This window comes from Enoplosus armatus, chromosome 9 (genome assembly GCF_043641665.1).
Source record: "Enoplosus armatus isolate fEnoArm2 chromosome 9, fEnoArm2.hap1, whole genome shotgun sequence".
Classification (NCBI taxonomy): Eukaryota; Metazoa; Chordata; class Actinopteri; order Centrarchiformes; family Enoplosidae; genus Enoplosus; species Enoplosus armatus.
In genome coordinates this window covers 4569401-4591700 of record NC_092188.1, presented here as the reverse complement: position 1 = coordinate 4591700, position 22300 = coordinate 4569401, and the positions used below count along the sequence as shown (strand labels likewise).

General features: G+C 41.2%; 1 protein-coding gene across 1 annotated transcript in view; it reads left to right on the top strand.

Annotated features, from left to right (window-relative positions):
- LOC139289650 (inactive phospholipase C-like protein 2) overlaps positions 1–21957 on the top strand; it is a 30609-nt gene extending 8652 nt beyond the window's left edge. The window contains exons 2-6 of the mRNA XM_070911252.1: positions 5899–8382; positions 9603–9806; positions 13918–13993; positions 19010–19119; positions 21476–21957. Coding sequence (XP_070767353.1) covers positions 5899–8382; positions 9603–9806; positions 13918–13993; positions 19010–19119; positions 21476–21679 — 3078 coding nt within the window. The 3' untranslated portion in view covers positions 21680–21957. The remainder of the gene's footprint in view (positions 1–5898; positions 8383–9602; positions 9807–13917; positions 13994–19009; positions 19120–21475) is intronic.
- The last annotated feature ends 343 nt before the right edge of the window (positions 21958–22300 follow it).

The following is a 22300-nucleotide window of genomic DNA, read 5'->3' as shown; positions in this document are numbered from 1 at the left end:
ACATTTTTGTGAAGAGTAGAAGCGACCCGCTTGTGTCTGGGTATGTTGTATTGTGTAATTCCATGGATTGACCAGCCTGCCCTCATAATAACATGAAAAGTTTGGCTTTGGTGGTATTAGGTACGCTTCTTTATGCATAGGGCATAGTCTGCAACTTAATAAGGCATCAACACTGTAAAGGTACTTATTAATAGTACTGAATTAAAAAATGAACTTATTGAAACTGTGGTTAATGGCTCAATCAATATTTGAGAACATGAGAGATTCTCTCCCAAAGCCTAGAGCCAAACAACTAAGAGCTGATGATGTAAATCCTGGAACAGCTCCATGGAGAACAGTTTGGTGGAAAATTAACTCAGAACACCTAAGGCGAGTTTTCTTTGGTTAATGGTAGCCGATATTTTCCTTTTTATAACTGAAATACTACCATAATAAGGCTCATTTAAGATTTCAAAGACACATTTTATGGTTTCAGCGCTTTCAGTGAAGTCTTTGGTTTCTAGCTTTGGGAAAACGTTATTCATACTTGAAAATGTTGTGTCATTTAACTGTGCATGCTGATTTTGTTGCATGTTCTTGTCACTAGTGCGTATGGAAAACCCCTCAAATTTACAAACACATGGACTAAATAGTGACAGGACATCATTTTTGACAAATATACAAGATGGTAATAAACAAATGCAACCTGTGTAAAGAATAAAGGTAATAAATAAAATAATATAAAGCCAGTTAACAAAACATCAAAAACTGAGGGGAAGAGATTTTAAATTGACGTCCTTTTTTTATGTCAGCTCGCATTGAACTCTAGTGACTGATAATTTTAAGTCACAACCACAATGTTCCAGAAATAGACACGTAACTCTCGTTTATATTTGTTGAGGAAATGGTAGAGCTGTAAAAGTTTACTCCCAGGGTAGTCACCCTCTTCACACTTCATTTGACAGACTGATATCTCATGGTACAGAACAGAAGCAGCTGGGCCTTTACCGGGTTTAAACTCCTGTGGGATTTGACTGCAGTGCAGCTAGAGAACAAAAAGTCTCCATATGCTGATTTTAATCAAGCTCTTTACTTATTATTTATAACATCCTATTGTTTTTCAGTCTTGATTTATATAATTATGAAGTTTGTTCATTTAAACATATTCAAATTCATCTGGAGAGGTCTCATTGCATTTATCAAAAAATAACCTATGCCAACAAATGGGGGTGTAAAGGTACATTTACTGTACTCTTCCACACCTTTTTCCTCCTTCAGACAGGTGGCAGGGATATTCTGGTGATGTTCTTGGCCTTGAAAGATTCATTATAATGCGTTTTGCTGGAAATTTGCAGTTGTATAAATTAGTGGTGTTATCATGGTTGCAGTATGCTTAAAGTGAGTGTCATCACCATTTTTGAAAAGTTTTCCTAACAGAATGTGACTTATTTGTTTTTTTGGAACCAGCACGTTTTCATCAGAACTGGCTTTCAATACATTTATTTCCTCTTCTTTACTGTCACCAGTAAAGTTTCCTTGTGATTCATTTTGTTCTAGTTTTTGTTGGTTATTTTCCGTCACCGTGTTACTCACCCATCTCTCTGTTACACACATTAGATTTGTTTTCATCTCAGCCTCCTCTACCTGCTGATCATATCAGGTGTTGGTTTGATAATGCAACTTTGGAAGAAATTAGGAGTTCCTGAGTCAAGATAATTTATGCAACATATAAAGTGCAGACCTGCATTGTAGGCAGCCAGGTCTCATGAAGCCATGTGCTGAGTATAGGCCTAATGCAAACTCCACTTCATAATTGGCCCTTATATCTAGGCATCTTAGTGTTTGTCTCATTGTCAAGTTAAAGCCATAGATTTACCCAACCATCAGTATGTTGAATAAGACTTCCACGGAGAGAAACGTAATTGTGATGATTTAAATCATGATAGAATCTATAACTCATCAAATGTGCTGCTGTTTCTTTCATTCCAAAGTAAGTTTTAAAGGATTACTGTGTAAGAACCTCTTCAGGCTAACTGATTTATAGTGGCGACCAGCTTCGTAAGCCCTTTTGTTATTTCCTCTTTTTTTGGACTATTAGTCCTAAAAAAGGTACATACCCCACTGTTAGAGCTGTGGGATACGTGTGAGCTTCTTAGGTGACCGTGCTGTTGCCTCAGCTTGCTTGGAAGGTGGTGGAGGAGACTTGCAGTCTAGAGTCTAATCCACAGTTGGAAAATGATTCAGCATCTGACTGGTGATATCAGGACTGAGTGTTTATATTGTGCCACATCCAATTGTTTCCTGCTCCAAAAAGAATATGTGCAGGATGTCAAAATGTAACTTGTAGTTTTATAACATAGATGTTGCATGTAATCATAAACGGGCCTTAATATTTGAGCATTGAATAGGAGTGTTCATAAACATACTTTGTGCCTGTAAAACATTGAAACAATAGAGATGTATTTTAAGCTGACAAAAGTTCACTTTTGCCCAGTCTGGTTGCTGTTTCAGATTTGTATCTGATGAAATTCTGCTCATTGAATAGAGCAAAAGCAAATGCAAGTCTGGAGCTGAAAGTTGATTTATGCTGCAATGTGATTCACATTGTTTGTTGTTGGGGATGTAGGCAGAACAGTGGAGCAGAGAGTAATAGGTCCCCTCTCATGTCCTCGGTTGTACAGACAGTTCATAACTGCTCACTGGGCCAGAAAAAAATGTGGATTCAGTCCATTAGGGGATTCGGATTCCTACGGGATCTGTGAGCAGTTGGATACACTGTCTTACTTCTTCACTTTCTTTCTCGTTGTCTCTTCCTGTGTTTGCCCGTCTTTGATTCGCTCTCTGTCTCCTTCACTTCACTTACTCAGCACACAATCTCAAATACATATTGAAACGGTATGTAAAGGCATAAAAGTAATTTCCCCTGTAAGGGCGAACCTGACGGGATTAGCCTTGTTATTATCTCTTTATTATGAAACACCGTGAAAACATCCAATATCCCTTTTTATGTTCTGCTGACTTGCTTTCAAAATGTACCAGGGGTTTTCTTCTCTGAACATAGCTAAAAAGAAAAATAAACGTGGGAATGGATAATGAGCACTGTTAAGCCACAGTTATGCAAACATTTCCCTCAACAAGGAAAGAAAGACTTCGACCTTGATTCCCCTGACATGATATAAAAAAAATACTGTTTCACAGGTTTCAAAGAAGTGATGAGTAACAGTATTGTACGGCAGTGTGTTTTGGATGTTCTCTTTAGTGACAGTACTGATTAACACAAAATTATGGCTACACATCAAGTGGGGATTGGATAAGGTTGTTGATCAATACCAGTGACTCAGCATGTACTTACTTATGAAATGTACCTTCCAGCTCACACTTTACTACAACAGTCTTCTTAATAATTTAAAACATGCCCAGTCAAACTATGCAGGTGACTTGATGAGCTCCAGTAAAGGTCCAGTTCTGTTTTTGCTAAAACACAGCAACCTTGATCTTTATAGGACAGATCATGGTCTTAATTGAGCCTGTGCTGCTGACATTACTTGGACATTTCAGTTATTCCCATGTTAGAGCTTGTTTTGGTGCTGTGCTTTGGCCTGGCTAAAAAAAAACCTCTTGATTATAGTTCAGCTTGAAGAAAGAGGTTATTATTGAACTTCAAGAAACAGAGATTAACAGAAATGATAAATGATATTTGTGTCAAGAAGAATAGGTACCCTATAAAAGCAAATATCTGATAGAACCATAAATAGACAATCTGATGATGGTTATCTTGTCTTTTTAAGCACCATTTAAGGAATAATAAAACTATACCTATTGCAAAAGAAAACACCCTGGGCCATCTGACTTCCACCAGAGGCAGAAAAGGGAATGTTGCACAAGAAACGGTCTACTCAGGAAATAATAACAAATGCTAAGACAGAGATGGGTGTGTGCAGTATTGTTTTCTAGTTTTGGTAAAGGAAGCAGAAGGAAATCCTGAGGAGAATGCCTGGCACGGTGGCCCTGGCAATACAGCAGGAAACAAAAACATTTCTGTAAGATGTGGCCGTAAGTCAAGGTTAACATGAAGACTACAGGTCCACATTCTTGCCCAGATCATAAGGATTATCTGCAGTCATGCATTTAGGTCTTAAGCTCCTCTTTTATATAATGAACTCTTCTTAAGCAACCGACTGTGTGAAAGAATGTGACTATTATGTGGAGGGAGGATGTGTGAAAGCTCCTATATGCATTTATAGACATGTAGATAACGACACATGTAAATCATACGTGTAACCCATCAATCCCATTATTACATCACATTATGTGACATCTTTCTTTGACGCAGTGATGTTTAGGAGTACTGGTTCTTAAGGCATGTCTCCGTTTGATTACATAAGAGACTGTGAAGGCTTTGAGCATTTCATTAAACCCCAAAGGAAAATTAAGATCAAGGGTTTCTACTGGAGTGCAGTCTAAGGAATACTTAACTTGGCAAACTTGGCAAACTTGACAAAATGATGCATTCCTTTTGTATAAAGTGGTACCATTAAGCTGCCACATGATGATTAATAAAGGTTTTGGTTTGGCTGGTGCTAAATATATGAAATGAGTTTGAATTATCCAAAATATAAAATGATGTCCTTGTGCTGAAGAAACCTGCTGCAGCGGAAAGAGCAGGGTTCATCGAAAATGTCAAGAATGTGGCTGCTGTAGATGACTGGATTTGTGTGGGCGATACTCTCCTGAGGGAAATTTCCGGTTGTATCTCCATAATATACAGTGACAGGTACCTCAAGTCACCCAACAAAGTTGCTGCAGTGATTCTGCTCAGCAAATGTTCAGAGGGAACAAAGACGAACGAGGAAGGAATGACATGACATGACATGACATGACCTGCAAACAGTATATCAGGGCAGGCAGCCTGTTGTATTGTAGATATTTAGATAGATATCTACCTGAATTTGGTCTTTATGTTGAAAACATGAAGGCAGATTATTTAATCCTGAATCATAGTATAAAATACTTTTTTCAGATTTAAAATATTGAAGTGAAATTAGTCTTTTGCAAGGCAAAAAGGTTAATGCCAGTATTCAGATTTTGCAATTTGGTAAAAAATGTTATGGTGACCGGGCTAGAGGTTAGTTCAGGGAATGATGATGATGATGATGATTTAAGTTTGGGTAAAAACAAACTGCAATGAACACATGGAACAGCATTTTGTTTTGTCATTGATTAAAACAAACAAGTGTCCTTGTTCGACCTATTCACTAACAATGTATTGGTAGTATGAATGTGAAGTAATCCCAGGGTTATGTCTCTCCTTAGACAACATGTCATGCTGTGGTGGAGGAAGTATTGGGATCTTCTACTTAAGTAAAAGTATCAGTACCACAGTGATAAAACACACCATTTCAAATTATTCATTTTTAACAACTTAATGTACTGTTGGGTAGTTAAATGTATAACAATGCATATTCCATAAACTAATAATCTTAAATAAGATATAAAATAGCATAAATTGTAAATACTTCAGTAAAGTACAGTCGTTGAGTAAATGTACATAGTTACTTTCCACCACTGGAGTTATGTGTGTGAACTTAGCTGTGTTTTCTTTTTTGAGCCAAGTTGGTCTTATGTTTCTTTCTCTTCAGCTGTGAAAGATTGAAAATAACGTGCATCAAACATTACTCTTTTTAGACATGGTTGATTTGTTTAGCTAACAATGAGAAGCAAAGGCAAAACTCTTCTATCTTCAAACTGTTAACTTTTCGAGAAGCAAGAAGCAAACACATTGCCTCTATACAGATGAACAAATATGCATTCTATTCCTATAAGTTAAAACATTCACTTCATGTATTTGTTTGTTTGAAGTGTTCATTCATTATCTATGGAAGAATTTTTATTTATGCACTATGTTCTGTTTCTCTGCAGGATGGCTCAAGACAGCGTAAAGAAAGAAAGAAGACTGTATCATTCAGCAGCATGCCCACTGAGAAGAAAATTAGCAGTGCAAGCGATTGCATCAGTGCAATGGTGGATGGCTCTGAGCTGAAGAAAGTGAGATCGAATTCCCGCATTTACCACCGCTACTTTCTCCTTGATGCCGACATGCAGTCTTTGAGATGGGAGCCCTCAAAGAAGGAATCAGAAAAGGCCAAAATTGACGTAAAATCCATCAAGGAGGTTCGAACAGGGAAAAATACAGACACTTTTAGAACTAATGGAACCTATGATCAGATATCAGAGGACTGTGCTTTCTCAATCATCTTTGGGGAGAACTATGAGTCCCTGGACTTGGTGGCAAACACTGCAGATGTAGCCAACATATGGGTTACAGGGCTGAGGTACCTGATCTCCTATGGAAAACATACCTTGAATATGATAGAGAGCAGTCAGAACAACATGCGCTCATCTTGGCTGGGTGAACTTTTTGATGAGGCAGATGGTAACAACAGCAAACAGATAACAATATGTGGTGCTGTGCAGCTAGTCAAAAAGTTGAACCCCGGACTTAAGAATGTGAAAATAGAACTTAAGTTCAAGGAGCTTCACAAAGCTAAGGACAAAGCAGGTTCTGATGTGACAAAAGAGGAGTTCATCGAGGTCTTTCATGATCTTTGCACCAGACCAGAAATCTATTTTCTCTTTGTTCAGTTCTCCAGTAACAAGGAATTTCTGGATACCAAGGACTTAATGATATTTCTGGAGGCAGAGCAGGGTATGGCTCAAGTCAGTGAAGACACCAGTTTAGAGGTCATTCAGAAATATGAACCGTCTAAAGAGGGCCAGCTCAAGGGTTGGCTTTCTCTTGATGGTTTCACCAACTATCTTATGTCTCCAGAGTGCCATATATTTGACCCTGAACAAAAAACCGTATGCCAAGACATGAACCAGCCCTTGTCCCACTATTACATCAATGCATCCCACAACACATATCTGATTGAAGATCAGTTCAGAGGTCCCTCTGATGTGACAGGGTATATCCGTGCCCTCAAGATGGGCTGCCGAAGTGTAGAGCTGGATGTGTGGGATGGGCCTGATAACGAACCTGTTATTTACACTGGTCACACGATGACATCACAGATTGTTTTTCGCAGCGTCATTGACGTGGTCAACAAGTACGCCTTCGTTGCATCTGATTTTCCACTGATGCTGTGTTTAGAAAACCATTGCTCCTTAAAGCAGCAGAGAGTCATGTTTCAGCACCTAAAGAAGATCCTTGGAGACAAGATTCACTTAGATCACCCAAAACCTGAGGACTGCTACCTCCCCTCTCCCTCTGAACTGAAGGGAAAGATCCTGCTGAAGGGTAAGAAACTGAGCACGAACTGCACTGCTTCAGAAGGTGAGGTGACAGATGAGGACGAAGGGGCAGAGATGTCTCAAAGAATGAGCATTGAGTCTGCGGAACAACAGACTATCGCACCCAAGAAGTTCCAGCTGTCAAAGGACCTCTCTGACCTGGTGACCATGTGTAAGTCTGTGGAGTTCAAAGACTTCCCAACATCTTTCCAGAGCCAGAAGCACTGGGAGCTCTGCTCTTTCAATGAGGTCTTTGCAAGTCGCTGCGCCAGTGACTTCCCAGGTGACTTTGTTAACTACAACAAGAAGTTCCTAGCACGGGTTTACCCTAGTCCCATGCGGATTGACTCCAGCAACATGAATCCACAAGATTTCTGGAAGTGTGGTTGCCAGATTGTGGCAATGAACTACCAGACTCCTGGCCTGATGATGGATTTAAACATCGGCTGGTTCCGTCAGAATGGGAACTGCGGCTATGTGCTGCGTCCAGCGATCATGAGAGAGCATGTTTCATATTTTAGTGCCAACACTAAAGATTCAGTGCCTGGTGTTTCCCCACAGCTCTTACACATCAAGATCATCAGTGGACAGAACTTCCCAAAACCCAAAGGCTCAGGTGCCAAAGGAGACGTAGTAGACCCCTATGTGTATGTGGAAATACACGGCATTCCTGCTGACTGCGCTGAACAAAGAACTAAAACAGTCAACCAGAATGGGGACAACCCTCTGTTTGATGAGAGCTTTGAGTTTCAGATAAATCTCCCCGAGCTTGCAATGGTGCGCTTTGTGGTGCTAGACGACGACTATATTGGTGATGAATTCATCGGCCAATACACAATTCCCTTTGAGTGTCTCCAGCCAGGCTTTCGCCATGTGCCACTACAGTCTCTGACAGGGGAGGTTCTGCCACATACCTTGTTGTTTGTTCATGTGGCCATAACCAATCGAAGAGGAGGCGGCAAACCACACAAAAGGGGACTGTCAGTACGAAAGGGGAAGAGGAGTAGAGAGTATGCCAGCATGAGAGTGCTATTGATCAAGGCTTTGGATGATGTCTTCAAAACAGCCATGCTGCCACTGAGGGAGGCAACGGACCTCAGAGAAAACATGCAGGTAAGACATTTAAATGAAGCTCCATTAAGTGCCATCATGGCATCATATGCCAACAGTAACATCATGGATATGGTCACTGCATGACTTTTTCTTCCATCGTCCAGCATGGGAATGTTTTTCTGTTAAAGGGTAGACTGAAGAAAATTAAACCCCAATTATAGATTATAACCAGATTCACTACAAAGAATCTTGAGCATCTAAAAAAGACTCCCTCTATGGAAGGAGAAACACAAAACCACCAGGCTTGACTGAATCAGATTTGATCTAATCCTTGTGTGTTGCACAATAGTCAAAACAGATGCAGACGAACAAGTTGAGAAACATTGTGATTAGATTCCTGTTTGAATGGCAGATATTCATAGCTTATGTGTAAACTGGAAAAAGTGACAGTGGAATGGAAGAGGTAACGATCTCGTTGGAATCATTAAATGTTTTATGATGTTAAAATCACTGCAGCGACAGATGATGAACATGGCATGTTCATGAACATGTTTGAACCAAAACACCCATCCTGAACCTTTTTCTTTTCTGATATTGTGCAAGTTTTGCCACCACAGGAAGCATGAAAACAGTGGGTCTCTTTCATGTTCACATTTGTGGTCTTCAATCCTAATTTGAAGTCTCTGTAAAGAAATGTATGAACTTTTATGCGAAATGCTATACTTGAGTGTCGCAACACTTTGTGGTTGCTCCCATGTTGTGTTTCTTCAGGCATTGTATTAGGATTTATTTTGGTAGCCCTGTTTATATTGCAGTCATTGTGTGATAACAAGCCGCTGGCCTTGAGACTATAACACATCTCTGCCGTCCTGTCAGTTTGTCCCTCCGGTTGTTTATGTAGGGTTTAAATTTGGCCTTTCACAGGAAGGTTAGGATTTGTGTGTGTGTGTGTTTATTCCATTTCCATGTATTACTGGTGTCAGTCCAAAAGGATTGAGTGTTTATGAGTAGCTGACAAGTGCCAAAATGAAAGTTCTCACAGGTAATGAGTGAGCTTCCAGCCACTTCCTCTGAGAGGGTGCTACTCTGTGGGGTTGGTTGGGGTGGTTATATATTTACTGCAGATCAATGCCAGATTTTACATGGAATAGAGGAAAAGTTCTTCTCTTTCCAGACTTTTAATAAGGGCTATGCCATTAGAAATGTTTAGCTTGGCATGCCAGTATAAACCAGTATACCTGCATGCAAGCTCCGCTGTAATTTCTCTCTTCTTTCTGCAGAATGCCATCGTGTCCTTTAAAGAGCTGTGCGGCCTTTCAGCAGTAGCTAACCTGAAGCAGTGCATCTTGGCCCTTTCCCCTCGACTGACTGGACCCGACAACAGCCCCCTTCTGGTGTTCAACCTCAATGAACAGTACCCTAACTTGGAGCCCCAAGGCCTGCTACCAGAGGTCCTCAAGAAAGTCGTCACCACCTATGACATGGTGAGTAGTAGTCGGAAAGAGTTGTTCACTGTGTTTGCACAGCAATAACACCTGGAAGCAAAAGTGCTACAAGCAGATAAATTGCCATAAATAAAAACACAAGAGGAAGAGTGAATGACTGATCTGTGCAGGTAAAATATGAAATTTTACATTCACTTATTCAAACCTCAAAGAATACAATACTGAAAAACAAATCAGCAGACGTGATTTAATCTGCTGATGTTTTTAAGTAAATGTGCCGTTTCTTTCTTGTCCATCCTCATTGTTCCTTATTGAGAAAAGAAATCTCAACATAGCTTAAGGGGGATATGAGTTGATCTGTCTAGCTTTGACTCCAATCCAATCAATACATTTGCTTTACTGGACTTAATGGGGTCAACAGAGATGGTTAGGTAACGGGCTGGAGGTCTGTTAAGTAATAAAATCAATGTTCAAGTTATGCAACACGCCACTGACGCTATTCCCAGACAGCGCCATTATCCTTAACACATCCTGTTCTCTTACATTGATTCTCAGCACGTTATGAGCAAGTGGACTTTCTGTTATTTCTTCAGGCAGGAGGCAGAAATCCCCTGCAAAAATCCACTGGCAGAAGTACAGCAACAAATGAACCACTTTGAATAATTTTGCATCCAGTAATTATATTGTTTTATCAGATATATCTTCATCCTTTTGGCTGTAGCATTATGCCCCCAGAATATGTATTCAACCCTGTAAAATTAGATTCAGTGTTTAGCATTAGTGTCTGAGCCCAGCTGTTTTTGGTGTCCCACATTTACAGTATGCATAGAGGGAGAACACACTGTAAGGTGAAAACATATTGGCAAGGGCACATATGGTGTTGGTCGCACCATATTAAATATTTAGTTGATTACATTTGAGTGGCACCTCACAGAAAGACGAGAGGTGTGTACACCTGTGTGACGCAAAGAGTTGATGGAAATTTCACCTGCAATTTAGCTTGTTGTGGAAACAATGCATGGAGAAACAGTTTGTGAAGAGAAACAACGACACAATTAAGTGTTATCTGCACCCAACTGTGTTATTTTTTTATAGCACACTTTATCCCTAACATCTGAAAAGGGGGATGATGCCGAAAAGACTCTGATGCAGACCGATTAAGGTGAACTCTGCTCTATTCAGACTCGAGAGTGGAGGACTAGTTAATCCCTGATGGAAAGAATGGCAGGAAAACTGAGTTGGAGGAAAGAAAGGATATAACGACGGGTGTTTTGGGACCAAATTCGAATAAATTAAGAGCAAGGGCTTAAGTGGTGTGAAGCTACAGGCCTTGATCATCAGCAGTGTGCCAGAGGAGACGGGGAGCAGGAAGGTGCACAGCTGAAGAGGAGCTGACAAGTACAGAGGCACAAATGAAACGAGGAGAGCCTTAAAGAGTTGTAAATAATGTATGGAACAGTACAATTAGTAATTCAGGCACTGTGTCAAAATCCACCACTGGGAGTAACCAGGCTTTCGTTTCCTAATTGGCAAAAATAGAATCTAGGTCTCAATCCCTGCCCATTTGTGTGCTGAGAAAAAGGTGGAGAAACTCAGCACGATGCCAGCTTATGGTCTTAGATAACATGGTCTGATTTCTGTTTTTGTTCACAACAGATGAGCTAAGGGCACTGTCTGTAAATCTCTGAAACACTGAGCTGGAGGGGAATATGAAGCCCATATGTTAGTCTTTGTTTTGTCCGACGGTAACCAAATATTATTTTTATATTAATTTCTATGGCACTTGAATCTATTAGAACTTTATATAAATATTAGTTCTATGTATTTTTATTCATCTGCATATGTCCAATACCTTTGTATTCATAATGACGGTCTGTTGTGTTTAAAATGTATTCCCCTTCAGTTTTTACTAGTTACATGCATAATTCTAATGCTAAGCTAACATCACTTAAAAATAAATGAGCATTTCTGTTTTTTGTTAAATGCGGGTAATAATAATATTAATAATAGAACTAAACATACCACTTACAAGAAGTAGTCTTTAGTGTGCAAGTGGGGCAAAGTCCTCCCACTTACCTTTAGAAAGTGCCTTTAAATACATTTGAGATGCTGCGCCTGCCACCAAGACGGTAATTTCTTCTCCCATCAGGGAAGTAATCACAGCGTGTGTGACAGCTTTAAGTGCCGCAACTGCAGCTGCGGAGTGACACAAACAGCCACAATCACTAGTCATGACTGCTTGTAGCATAACATGGTGTTTTTCACTACATGCGATACTGTATCTGTCCCCCATACAGCATACAATATCAGGGGATGAAATCTATGGAATCGTGCTAGAAAAAGACTGCATGTTTATATTTGTCTTTAGAAAATCCCTCTCTAATTCTTTCAAAAATTACTTCTAGATCTAAATTGTGATGATGAAATGGACGTTTGAAACTCGTGGTGGTAATCATATAAGGTTTCATAGCACAAAAAACTAATTATACCAGATCCAGTGAGACTTGGTGAAATAAGAAAAAAGACGACCGCTCAACAACCAATTTATCAGAGACGGTCTTAGGTAGTAATGCCCAAACAAACCCAACAATGTGTTAGCCTGACTGTCCATACTTTCTGACTTCCTGATCCAGTCTGTAGCACTCGAGCCTATTGGTTTCTACTAATGACATAAATCTTAAAAAATGGGTCACAAATATATACAGTAGTCTTACTTACTGCGTGTATTTGGGATTAATACACATTTGGCGCTCTTGTTCTGTTTTCAGCAGCAGGATAGTGTTTGTAGGATTGACTCAAAACAAACTACAGTGCCCATGTTTATAGCAATGAAGGTTCATGCCACCCAGTGTTACGGTTTGTTTTTAATCGTTTTTGGACAACAATTGAGCTCTATGGAAAAGGGGAATACGGTTTATCAGGGCTTTGGATGCACAGGCAATACTTGTCAATAGGATCTGGTCTGTTCATGGGATTTGACAATAATAAAAATGTCCCCAGACCTAACCTTTAATAAAACTAAATTGTCCCATTGAGTAATATGAGAGTGTTAATAATTAAAGCGTTCCTTCACCTGAACCCCCCCTCCCCCTCTTCTCCTGCTGGCCAGCCACAGAGCTGGCATACTCCAGGGATTGATCTAAGGGCCGGGATGTTGGTCACTGCTCTTTTTTTTTATGGCAGTGGCTTTGTGGTACTGAGTTTGAATAAAATGGTGTTTTGCTTCCCCTCCTTTCCGTCTTGGCAGCTGGGCAGAGCAGCCTGGCTTCGTGACACGACCTCGCAATGCACTTAAGTCACTTAGGGAGTGTACAAGGAAATGTACAAGTCAATTACAACACAAAGGCCCCAGTACCCAACAGGCACTGATTGAAATCAAAAGCAGAGTGACATTTGGATATAGCTTCTTATGAAATAATTAAGCTATTGTTAAGATAATCGTAGAGAAAGATCCAGATGGTCTGTCAGGCACCATGTTCACTCAGTGCTTATTTACCTCAGTCTGCGACAGCCTACATATGCATCGTTAACCTCGTGAAACACCGCTGTGCTGTTGTCCTTGTATAAGGAAACCAAAGGCTTTTTCAGGGTGGTGTGGGGAGGATGCGGTGTTGATTCCCTAAGTCTTTGAGTCTGTCTTAATGGCCACCCTGAGAGTTTTAACAGTCTGCAGGTCAGCAGAGTTTGTGCACTCAATTAAGCCTCAGCATAACACCACAGGAGCTAAACTTAGCATCTTTCACAGCTGCAACTTCACTGATAACACGGTAGCAGTCTGCTTCAAAATGACTCACATGTTTACGTTTTACTCTTATCATAATCATATGAACTTGACTATCTGCCTTTTCTTTATAAAAGATGCTTTCAAAACCAAGTATCAGGATTGACAGTTATAGACAAGACACTGTTCCTGTTTGAAGAAAAAAAAAAGCAACTTTTAATAAACACCCTAATTGCTTGTCTCCTTCCCTCTAATTTTGGCTTTAAAAAATGCAGTTCAGTGCCCACGCCCTCCGACGTGCCTGTAATAACAGCTTGTTTTTCTGAGCCCTCCCTGGATAGAAACACCCGACCGCCAGACGGAGACTGCTCCCTGCTTTATTGTGGGAAAATAAAGGCAAATATGAACAATATGCTTGTCTTCTTTCAGGTGATCCAGACCAGCAAGACTCTGCTAGAAAACTCTGAAGGGGTGTATGAGAGAATTCTACAAACCCAAAAAGCAGGTAAGAGATCAGATGGTGAAGGAGAACAACCATAAAAGGCTGTTTCCTGACAACATTAAACAGCTCCTGAATGCTAACCATACCATCTCTCTGAAGCCACACGACACACAACTGATTATACTTTGCTTATTTGCATAAGTGGAATTACCATTTGAATCATGTTCAAGTATGTAACAGTCACAGTTTCCCTTTGAAAAGCTGCCGTTCAGACAGAGGTGTTGAATTCACACCAGTTACAGCCTCTGTGCTACATTCTAATTACAAGGTCTGGTTTAAGGTTCAGAGAGACGAGCGTACTGGAGCACGGCAGCATCAAAGCTAACAGATGGCAGTCCATCTATAGTTCTTCTCCACCAGAGACTCCATGCCAGTTAGACCCTCATATGTGTATTTAATGTGCTAATGATGTCCTGGCTTTCTGGCCTATTGTAACATAACGTCTTAATGTGGCCAGGGGTAAATAACTCCATTCAGCCTTTCTGAGAAGCAAAGTTTGATTGGCAGCTCGTCAGCGAAGGCTCTGCTGGATTCAAGAATATGCACACAGACACAGTCTCGAGGGGAAATATTGGCATAGGATGCTGTCAGAGGAGGGACAGCTCTCTTCCTCTGGTGCGTGTTCTCTTTCAGAGGTCAGTGTTTATTCTGCGACAGTTCTTGTGTAACGTAACAAGTGTCGCAGTCTATGCAGATGTGAGGGTAAAACCTGTTAATGAGAAGAAATTCAATTTTGACATTAATGTGCTTAATAATGTGGCACTTTCTGGCAATGATGATTCCATCTAAGCAGCAGAGAAGGAAAATGTATCACTGAGTAAGCCTGATGGAAGCGCTAAGCGAGAGCGGAGGGGAAGAAAAGACGGACCATCATTATCACCGCTCAGCTTTATTGGTTTCCAGATGGATGACTTATAAAATATTCAATTTCCATTGTCTTGGCACATCAGAGAGGAGGAGGACTGTGTCTTTTAACGAACGCAGATCAAAGTCTTTGTGCCGTTCGACCACCTTCCAGCCATTTTTAACAGTTACCGGCCAGTGACGTTGCGATAAAGGTGTGCGTGAGCTTGCTGGCATCAGAAAGATCCCCCTAAGCCTCTGCTCATGTCTGTGCACCTGGGAATTTTATTTTTTCTATTTATTTATTTTTTTTTTTTCTATTTAAATGGATACCGTACGAAATGTGAGTTGTGTCTGCGTTCATTTGTCACAGTGACCCAGTTCATCTGTCCAGCCTTCATCAGCATCTAATGTTCTCAAGACCACCTGCTGTTTTGCCAGCAGTTTACAGATCTGCAGTATGAAATGATTTACAATATGTACTGTGTGCTAATGCAAGTGTGCATTGCCAACTGTGCTTCTACCTGTTGCTTATCTTCCGTGGGACTTATATGAATCACTCTTTTGAAATAATTCAAAGTATTTAAGCCTGAAGGGGGCCGGAAGTTCTGCCAGACATCTTTTTCTACTTCATTACTTACTCGTCTTTACAAAATGGCATTTCATTATGAGTACGTTTGAGCAACACAGCAGGATCTGTTGTAACTATTGTGCTGTACAGTGAGTTCCAGTCCTTGTTGATAAGCTTCTTGTCGGAGTGAATCATTCTTTTATGAGACAATAGTCAAATGAACAACACAGCAGTGAAAATGCTCAAGTAGACCAAATCTTTTTTCAAAAGCCTCCACAGAAGCTTTGTGGGGCTTTTGGTCTCAGAGCGCCATTATATATGATTATCTAAAATCAGCTGGAGAAAAGTCAACAGCCAACAATTGTAAACTAGGACACAACAGATGGCAAACTGAACTTGAACATTGACTTATTTTCCATCCTGAACTGACATAATTTTACCCCAGCCGCGTGTGCGTGCGCTCATGTACTTGTTTGCATTTCGATGTGTGCATGCGGTGTGGTTTTCATGCGCTTGTCTGTTGTGTTGAAACTGGGTCAGTACAAACCCAATTCCCCCTTTACAGTAAGCAGAACGTTCCAGCAGCAACAGCTATTAAAGTTGTGAATAATCCATCACATCAGCTCAGACAGGCCCCACTCTCCGCTCAGAAAACCCCCACACAGGCAGTGTCAGAGAACACAGTCAGGTGTATGCAGCTCAAACATGGATGTCACTTCCCTCGCCCGGCACGCACTCACTTAGGTTCCAATTAGCATTCAGGGCAGCTGGATGACTGAACCTGCTGCAGACTAACAAGATCAGCACAGAAGATGTTCTTAAATGCCAAGTGAAAAATGATGGTGTTCTGCTGTGTAGAGTGGAGCTGCTGTGACATTTTGCAGAATACAAAGCAAAGAGCCACTGTTTGTGTTACACAAGTTAAAATACCTTTTAATGTGGATTCCCCAAGCATTCAGTATTTGGGGGGTGGATTTTCTTAATATCAAACATTTCATCTTTTATTTTTTATCTTTGTTTGCAAAACACTTCGTGCAACATCTGCACATGGAAGGTGCTATTATAGGGCTGCAACTAACGATTATTTATTTTCATGATTAATCAATAAATCATTTCGTCTATCAAATGTGAAAAATGCTTGTCACAATTTCCCAGAGCCCAAACTGACGTCTTCAAATCGCTTCTTTGTCCAACCACCAGTTCAAAACCCAAAGACTCTTCATTTACTGCCATAATTGACAAACAAATCCTCACATTTAAGAAGCTGGAACCAGCAAATGTTTGACATTTTTGCTTGAAAAATTAAACAATTCATCAATTATCTAAATAGTTGGTAATTCATTTTCTTTTAATCGACTAATCGTTGCAGCTCTAATACATTCTAGTTAATATTAGAACTGAAACGGTTTGTCAGTTATCGATTTGATAATCGATGAATTGGTTTCAGTCAGGTCTAAACCACAGATTCCAAACACTTCTCACAAGTGAGGATTTGCTGCTTTTCAGTGTTACGATACATTTTTGGGGTTGTTCAGGCAAAACAAGTAATCTGAAGACGTCAGTTTAGGCTGGGTGTGTGTTTTTTTTGTGATTAGTTAATTGAGAAAACAACCAGCAGATTAATTGATCATGAAAAGAATCGCTAAGATGTAGTTCTTATGAATCAATCATGGTTTACAGCTTCTCCTCCCCCTTTTCTCTAGTCGATACAATCATCTCATTAAAAGAATGATCAATAATCAATCCAAGGAATGATTCAGGTGCTCCTCTGATCTGCCACTCCATGCTGTACTTATTTCACACTGTGAGGCGCGCGAGCATCAGCCTTTATTGTACAGTCTTGCAGCACTACCTCACAGAGAGTCTGAAATGCCTTGCTGAGAATGAGCTTCCCCCTTTCTTGCCTGCCAGACTCCATAAAATGTTGCTAGGCAACCTCCAGTGTGTGTGTATGTGTGTGTGTGTGTGTAAGAGATAGAGGAAGCTGTGCACCTTCTTCAGCACAGTCATGGTTCACGTGCACAGCAGCAGCTCTACAGTTACAGGATAGCGACCTGAAATTGAAGAGAGAAATAATTTGACATGGTCGTTAGAACGCAGGAAATGGGGGAAGAGTGCATGTATGATTTAGGAGCAGTGGTGTGATGTCAGGTCCGAAGACGATAAATGTGTCCGATGTGTCAGTTGTTTGAGGCTATATTCACGCCTGAGATCTGGTGGCAGATTTGGAGCCTCAGCTGAGAGGCTTAAAAACAGCCCCACACCTATTATGGCGATTTCACATGAAGGGGGTCTCTCTAGCGTGCACGCCATGTTTCCATGGCAACAGCACCAACATGGGCCTGAGCAGGCTCTCTCCGATATCTTCAAGCAGAAACGTGAGCGTTCTCGGTAGGAATTTCCAGTGCAGAAGTGTGTTTGGCAGTTACGGGCTTTGTGCCGTAGCAGGAACTCTGCTCCGTCTCCCTTTTGGTTTATTCACCTCGAAGGCTGTGGTTGCCTGTTGCTGCAGTGTCTGTGCTGCACTGTAAAGCCAACTCAACGTTAAACATGTCCTTACTCAGACTCAGTCATGCAAAGGGAAAGAAAGGGAGAGGAAGAGAGGAGGTGGGAAAGCTCCTCAGGAGACAAATCCCTCCTCTGTTCGACGCCTTGATGCTAATCCACAGTGAAAGAACGTCATGTCTGTCTGCCTACACTGCGTCTCTCCTCTGCCTTTCTCTATGTTTCCGGGCTTCTTTCTTTTCCCTCTCATCCTGCCTCACTGCTTCCTTCCACTCTGCTTTTTGTTTTCTTCTCTGCCTTTGAGTTATCGTGCCTTTTTGGTTTCTCTTTACCAACTCGCAGGTTTTTCGCCTACTCCTATCCCTTGACATCCCATCAACACCTCGTGGGGATGTGCCACTGTGCTTTACCCTCTACTAACATTTCACTCCAGGATATAGATTTCATGATTTATGACGGTGAAGCAAGGCGTCGCTGAAGGAGGGCACACATGCTCAACAAAGTGTTCCCTGTTGATAGGGACAACACAATGAAAATTAATGCGTGGTTTGTTAAAACAAGTAGGAGACCCCAGAGAAACAGCATGCACCTTCCTTTGTTAGCTTTCAAATAACTGACACGGTCACACTTCAGTCAAATCTGCAACAAAATAGTGAGAAATATAAACGTTTTGATGGCAGGTGCTCGTACAGTTTCACGTCTTCACGTCTTAAATCCAATCCTCTCCTTAATTTGTTCTGAAATTCAAACCTTATTTCAGACCTGACATGCAGCACACCATCAATAACAGCTGCTGTTGCTAGCTATTATCACACTGCCAGCGTACAGTAAGCAGAGAGGAGTCCTCCTCCAAGCCGGAGTATCTCTTTACTTCCACTTACTCAACCCTTCTGCTGCAGGAGGAGGCTGTGAAATGTTGACAGTACATGCCAGTGTCTTTGCTCTAATGTATTTCCTCACAGTGACAACAGGCTTAGCACCCAGTCACATCTCCCAGACTCCAGTCACCTCACAGCTTGCGCTTCTGTCTCACAAACCACCATGAGCCCCCGCCACAAAGACTGACTCTGCTCTCGCTCTCATCTGTCTTTCTCCCTCAGCGATGGAATTTCACGAGAACCTCCATGATTTGGCCGTGAAGGAAGGGTTGAAGGGCAGGAAGCTGCACAAGGCAGTGGAGAGCTTCACGTGGAACATCACCATACTGAAGGTGAGATTCACAGCAGGCAGTACACTAGTGACCACTGTGCCGCTCCAACATACACTGTTTTCTGTATTTCTCTGTGTGAGTGGCGTGCAGTTGCCACATTGCACACAGTAATTTGAAATGTGTTACTTCTCATATGCCTGCAAAAACAACAATGATCAGAGGGGGGCAGAGGTCAGCGTCAATGGTCTTGGGCAGTTTTTCTTATGGACATTTCCAGAAGCTGCTGTAGGAATCTTACCAACGTTATTTCAGTTTTATGACCGCTCCTGTTTGGGCTGTGCAATAGACTGGTTTCCAAGCACAGTTGTCATAGGAAGCACGCACACAGGGGCTTGAAAACAAACCAGAATGACTGAGGGCTTCTGGGACACCAGAGTCTCTTTCCATGATCCCTTTGCAGCTGATGAATAATGAATTATTAAATCCTGTATTGAAACAGTTTCTTATGAGTGAGGTTTCCTGTAAATTGCAGATGGTTTTACTTCATTCGTTCAGCCTGACGTTATATTCACGTTAGCCGATTCCTTGTTGAGAGGGGGAGGTATTTTGTGTCGTTTTGTGTTACAGTCAGTAGTGAGCGACGTTTTGGTCCCACAGACGTCAATTTAAGCCAACACAGATGTGACAGTAGTCGTTGCTAGCAGTTAAAATGTTTCACATGGATCAAAAAAGTGTTGATTTAAGAGAATTTCTGTAAGTTGTCTTCAGCAATCTCATCCAAGCTTGTTCCTATTTTTCTGATGCTATTTTTCACGAATCTAGCTCGGTAGCTAGCAAGCTATGCAGGAAGATTATGTTGCCCTTGTGTTATGTTATCCTGCCTACAAGGCCCTGATTGGTCAACCAGCGGAGAAAGCCATCAACAGGTACAGTACTAGACCTGTTTGAATCGCTGAACAAATCTTGGATGTGACCAGTGATCTGGAACCAGGCTAGCAGGTTTCTAATACTATGAGCTTTCATGGCAAACAGCAGGAATTTCATACATGCTAAGGTTACTAGTGTGTCGGTGTTATTATCAATTCAGTGTTACTATTAGCTCTCATTTCTCTCTGGAATTACATTCATCATTCCATTTATCAATGTGTGTGTGGTGAGGCTTTCAGTGAAGTCTTACACAAACTGACCTCTAGAACGTACTTTTCAAGCAAGTTGCTTTTGTTTCTCAATATGCTGAAAATGTCCATACACTATATAAGCCATTATGACATTGTGGTCATGTGTTTTCTGCCTCCCTGCTGCACGTGCATCCTTGATTGTTTGTAAACCGAAACCCAACTATAAGGCTGATATCCATTTTTACAATATTAGCAACAATATTTCACATATTTCTCATGTATTTACCACACCTTTTTATTTCAACTTCCACTGCTGACACAAGGGGTCATTATTTAACGACCTTTTGCATGTGTTAATTAAGATTACCTCACAAGTAGCTCAGCTATAATTTATACTAATCCCCAGGTAATTGGGTCGAGTTGGGCGAGTGTGTGTAAATCATCATGTGTGCTGTATTTTCTGTCCATGTTTAATCTGGAGCTCTACTTACATGGATCTTATTGTTGGTAGGCTCACTAGCTAAAAAGACTTGAGATTTAAAAGTACATCAAGTTATCGACAGAAGGTCTTGAAGATTTTAAAATGGCTTCTATCCAACAAAGCTTTGAATGGAGTACAAAAAGTTTCCCAAAGCCCTTTTCATACATGGAGTACACAACACTGCTGGCTTCGTCTGGCTGTGAAAGTGGCGGCTTCTCGTATCCATTGTGTAAATGTTCCTGACGGCTTTATGCAGACATGACAGGACCTTTACGGAAATAACCACAATGCTTGCGCGATATTTGGCACCTGATGCAAGAGACGAAACACTGCTGAGGTGGCATCACGGATGCATCAGTGATGGTTATTAAAACTTATTTTGCCTTCAGCCTTACTCAGTGACCATTGTCAGTGCAAAGTATGCTCCCCTAATAAATTCTTATCAATTTTAAAATCAAAATTCGGCTGCCTGTTTTCTAATGTCAGACAACATAAGCATAGAATGACGAGACGTTGGGACTCGTCATACTCGTCAAACTTGCATGAACAGAACCTCCGCAGCAACTTAAACTGATTTTATTTTCATAGCATAGGTTAAATTTTAATTTTAAGTTCTCTCTGAGTATTTAACCTTGTGCTGCTGTGACCTTTACGTTAATATGACAACATTTAATTCAGACTGTTGGAAATGTTACCGGGTCTGATCGAGTAAGATTGCCGTCATGACTTTTATGTAAAAGTTATCGAGGTGTACGTCTGAAATGTCTTACAGCTTGCCTCCATGTCTCCTAATACTACGCCGTTGTCACCCCCTCAGGGTCAGGCAGACCTACTGAAGCACGCCAGGAGTGAAGTCCAGGAGAATCTCAAGCAGATCCACTATGCTGCGCTCACCTGTAACCTGAGTAAAGGCGGACCAGCGGGCGGCTCCTCCGGCTCCGAATCCAAGAGCAGACGCAGCCTTGACGCCATTCCTGAGAAGGCCACTGGGGAGGAGGAGCTCACTGACGAGGACAACTAAACACCCCCAGTCCTCCTCTGGTGCTCTCTCGGCATCCACATTCAGACCTCTACCCTGTTCCTGCCTCCTGACCTCAAAACCCAAAGCTCTCACTCTCTCTCTCTCTCTATCCTTTAGCACTCTTTAACCTGGCATCACCGCTCTACACACACCAGTGTTCTTCCACATTCCATCGTGTACATTCCTGTATCCCAAGCACAGCTGTAACCTCTCAGACTTCTGCCTTGTAATCATCAATAAAATGCCACAACTACTCCAGGACGCAAATCCTACCCAAGTCCAGATCACACAAAGTTTAGAGAGGTTTGGAAAATCACAGTCATTATTTATAAGTCTTAAAATGTTTAGAAACTGCACTGAAAGCTTGAAAAGCATGAAACATTTTAAACATTTGCGACACATCTGATGCTGCCAAGCACACATTGTATAAATACCAAATCTGAACATCCAGCAAAAATATAACTTTTTTTTGGGAAAGTTGAGTAGAGTTATGTAGAGATGCTGATGATTATCAGTGCCAGACATAAATCCTAATATTCCCTAGCTTAAGACTCATAAGCCTCTTCATCTTCAGTCCTAATGCATCGGTTTGTTGCCCTGTCTCTCATTTCCTGGGTGAGC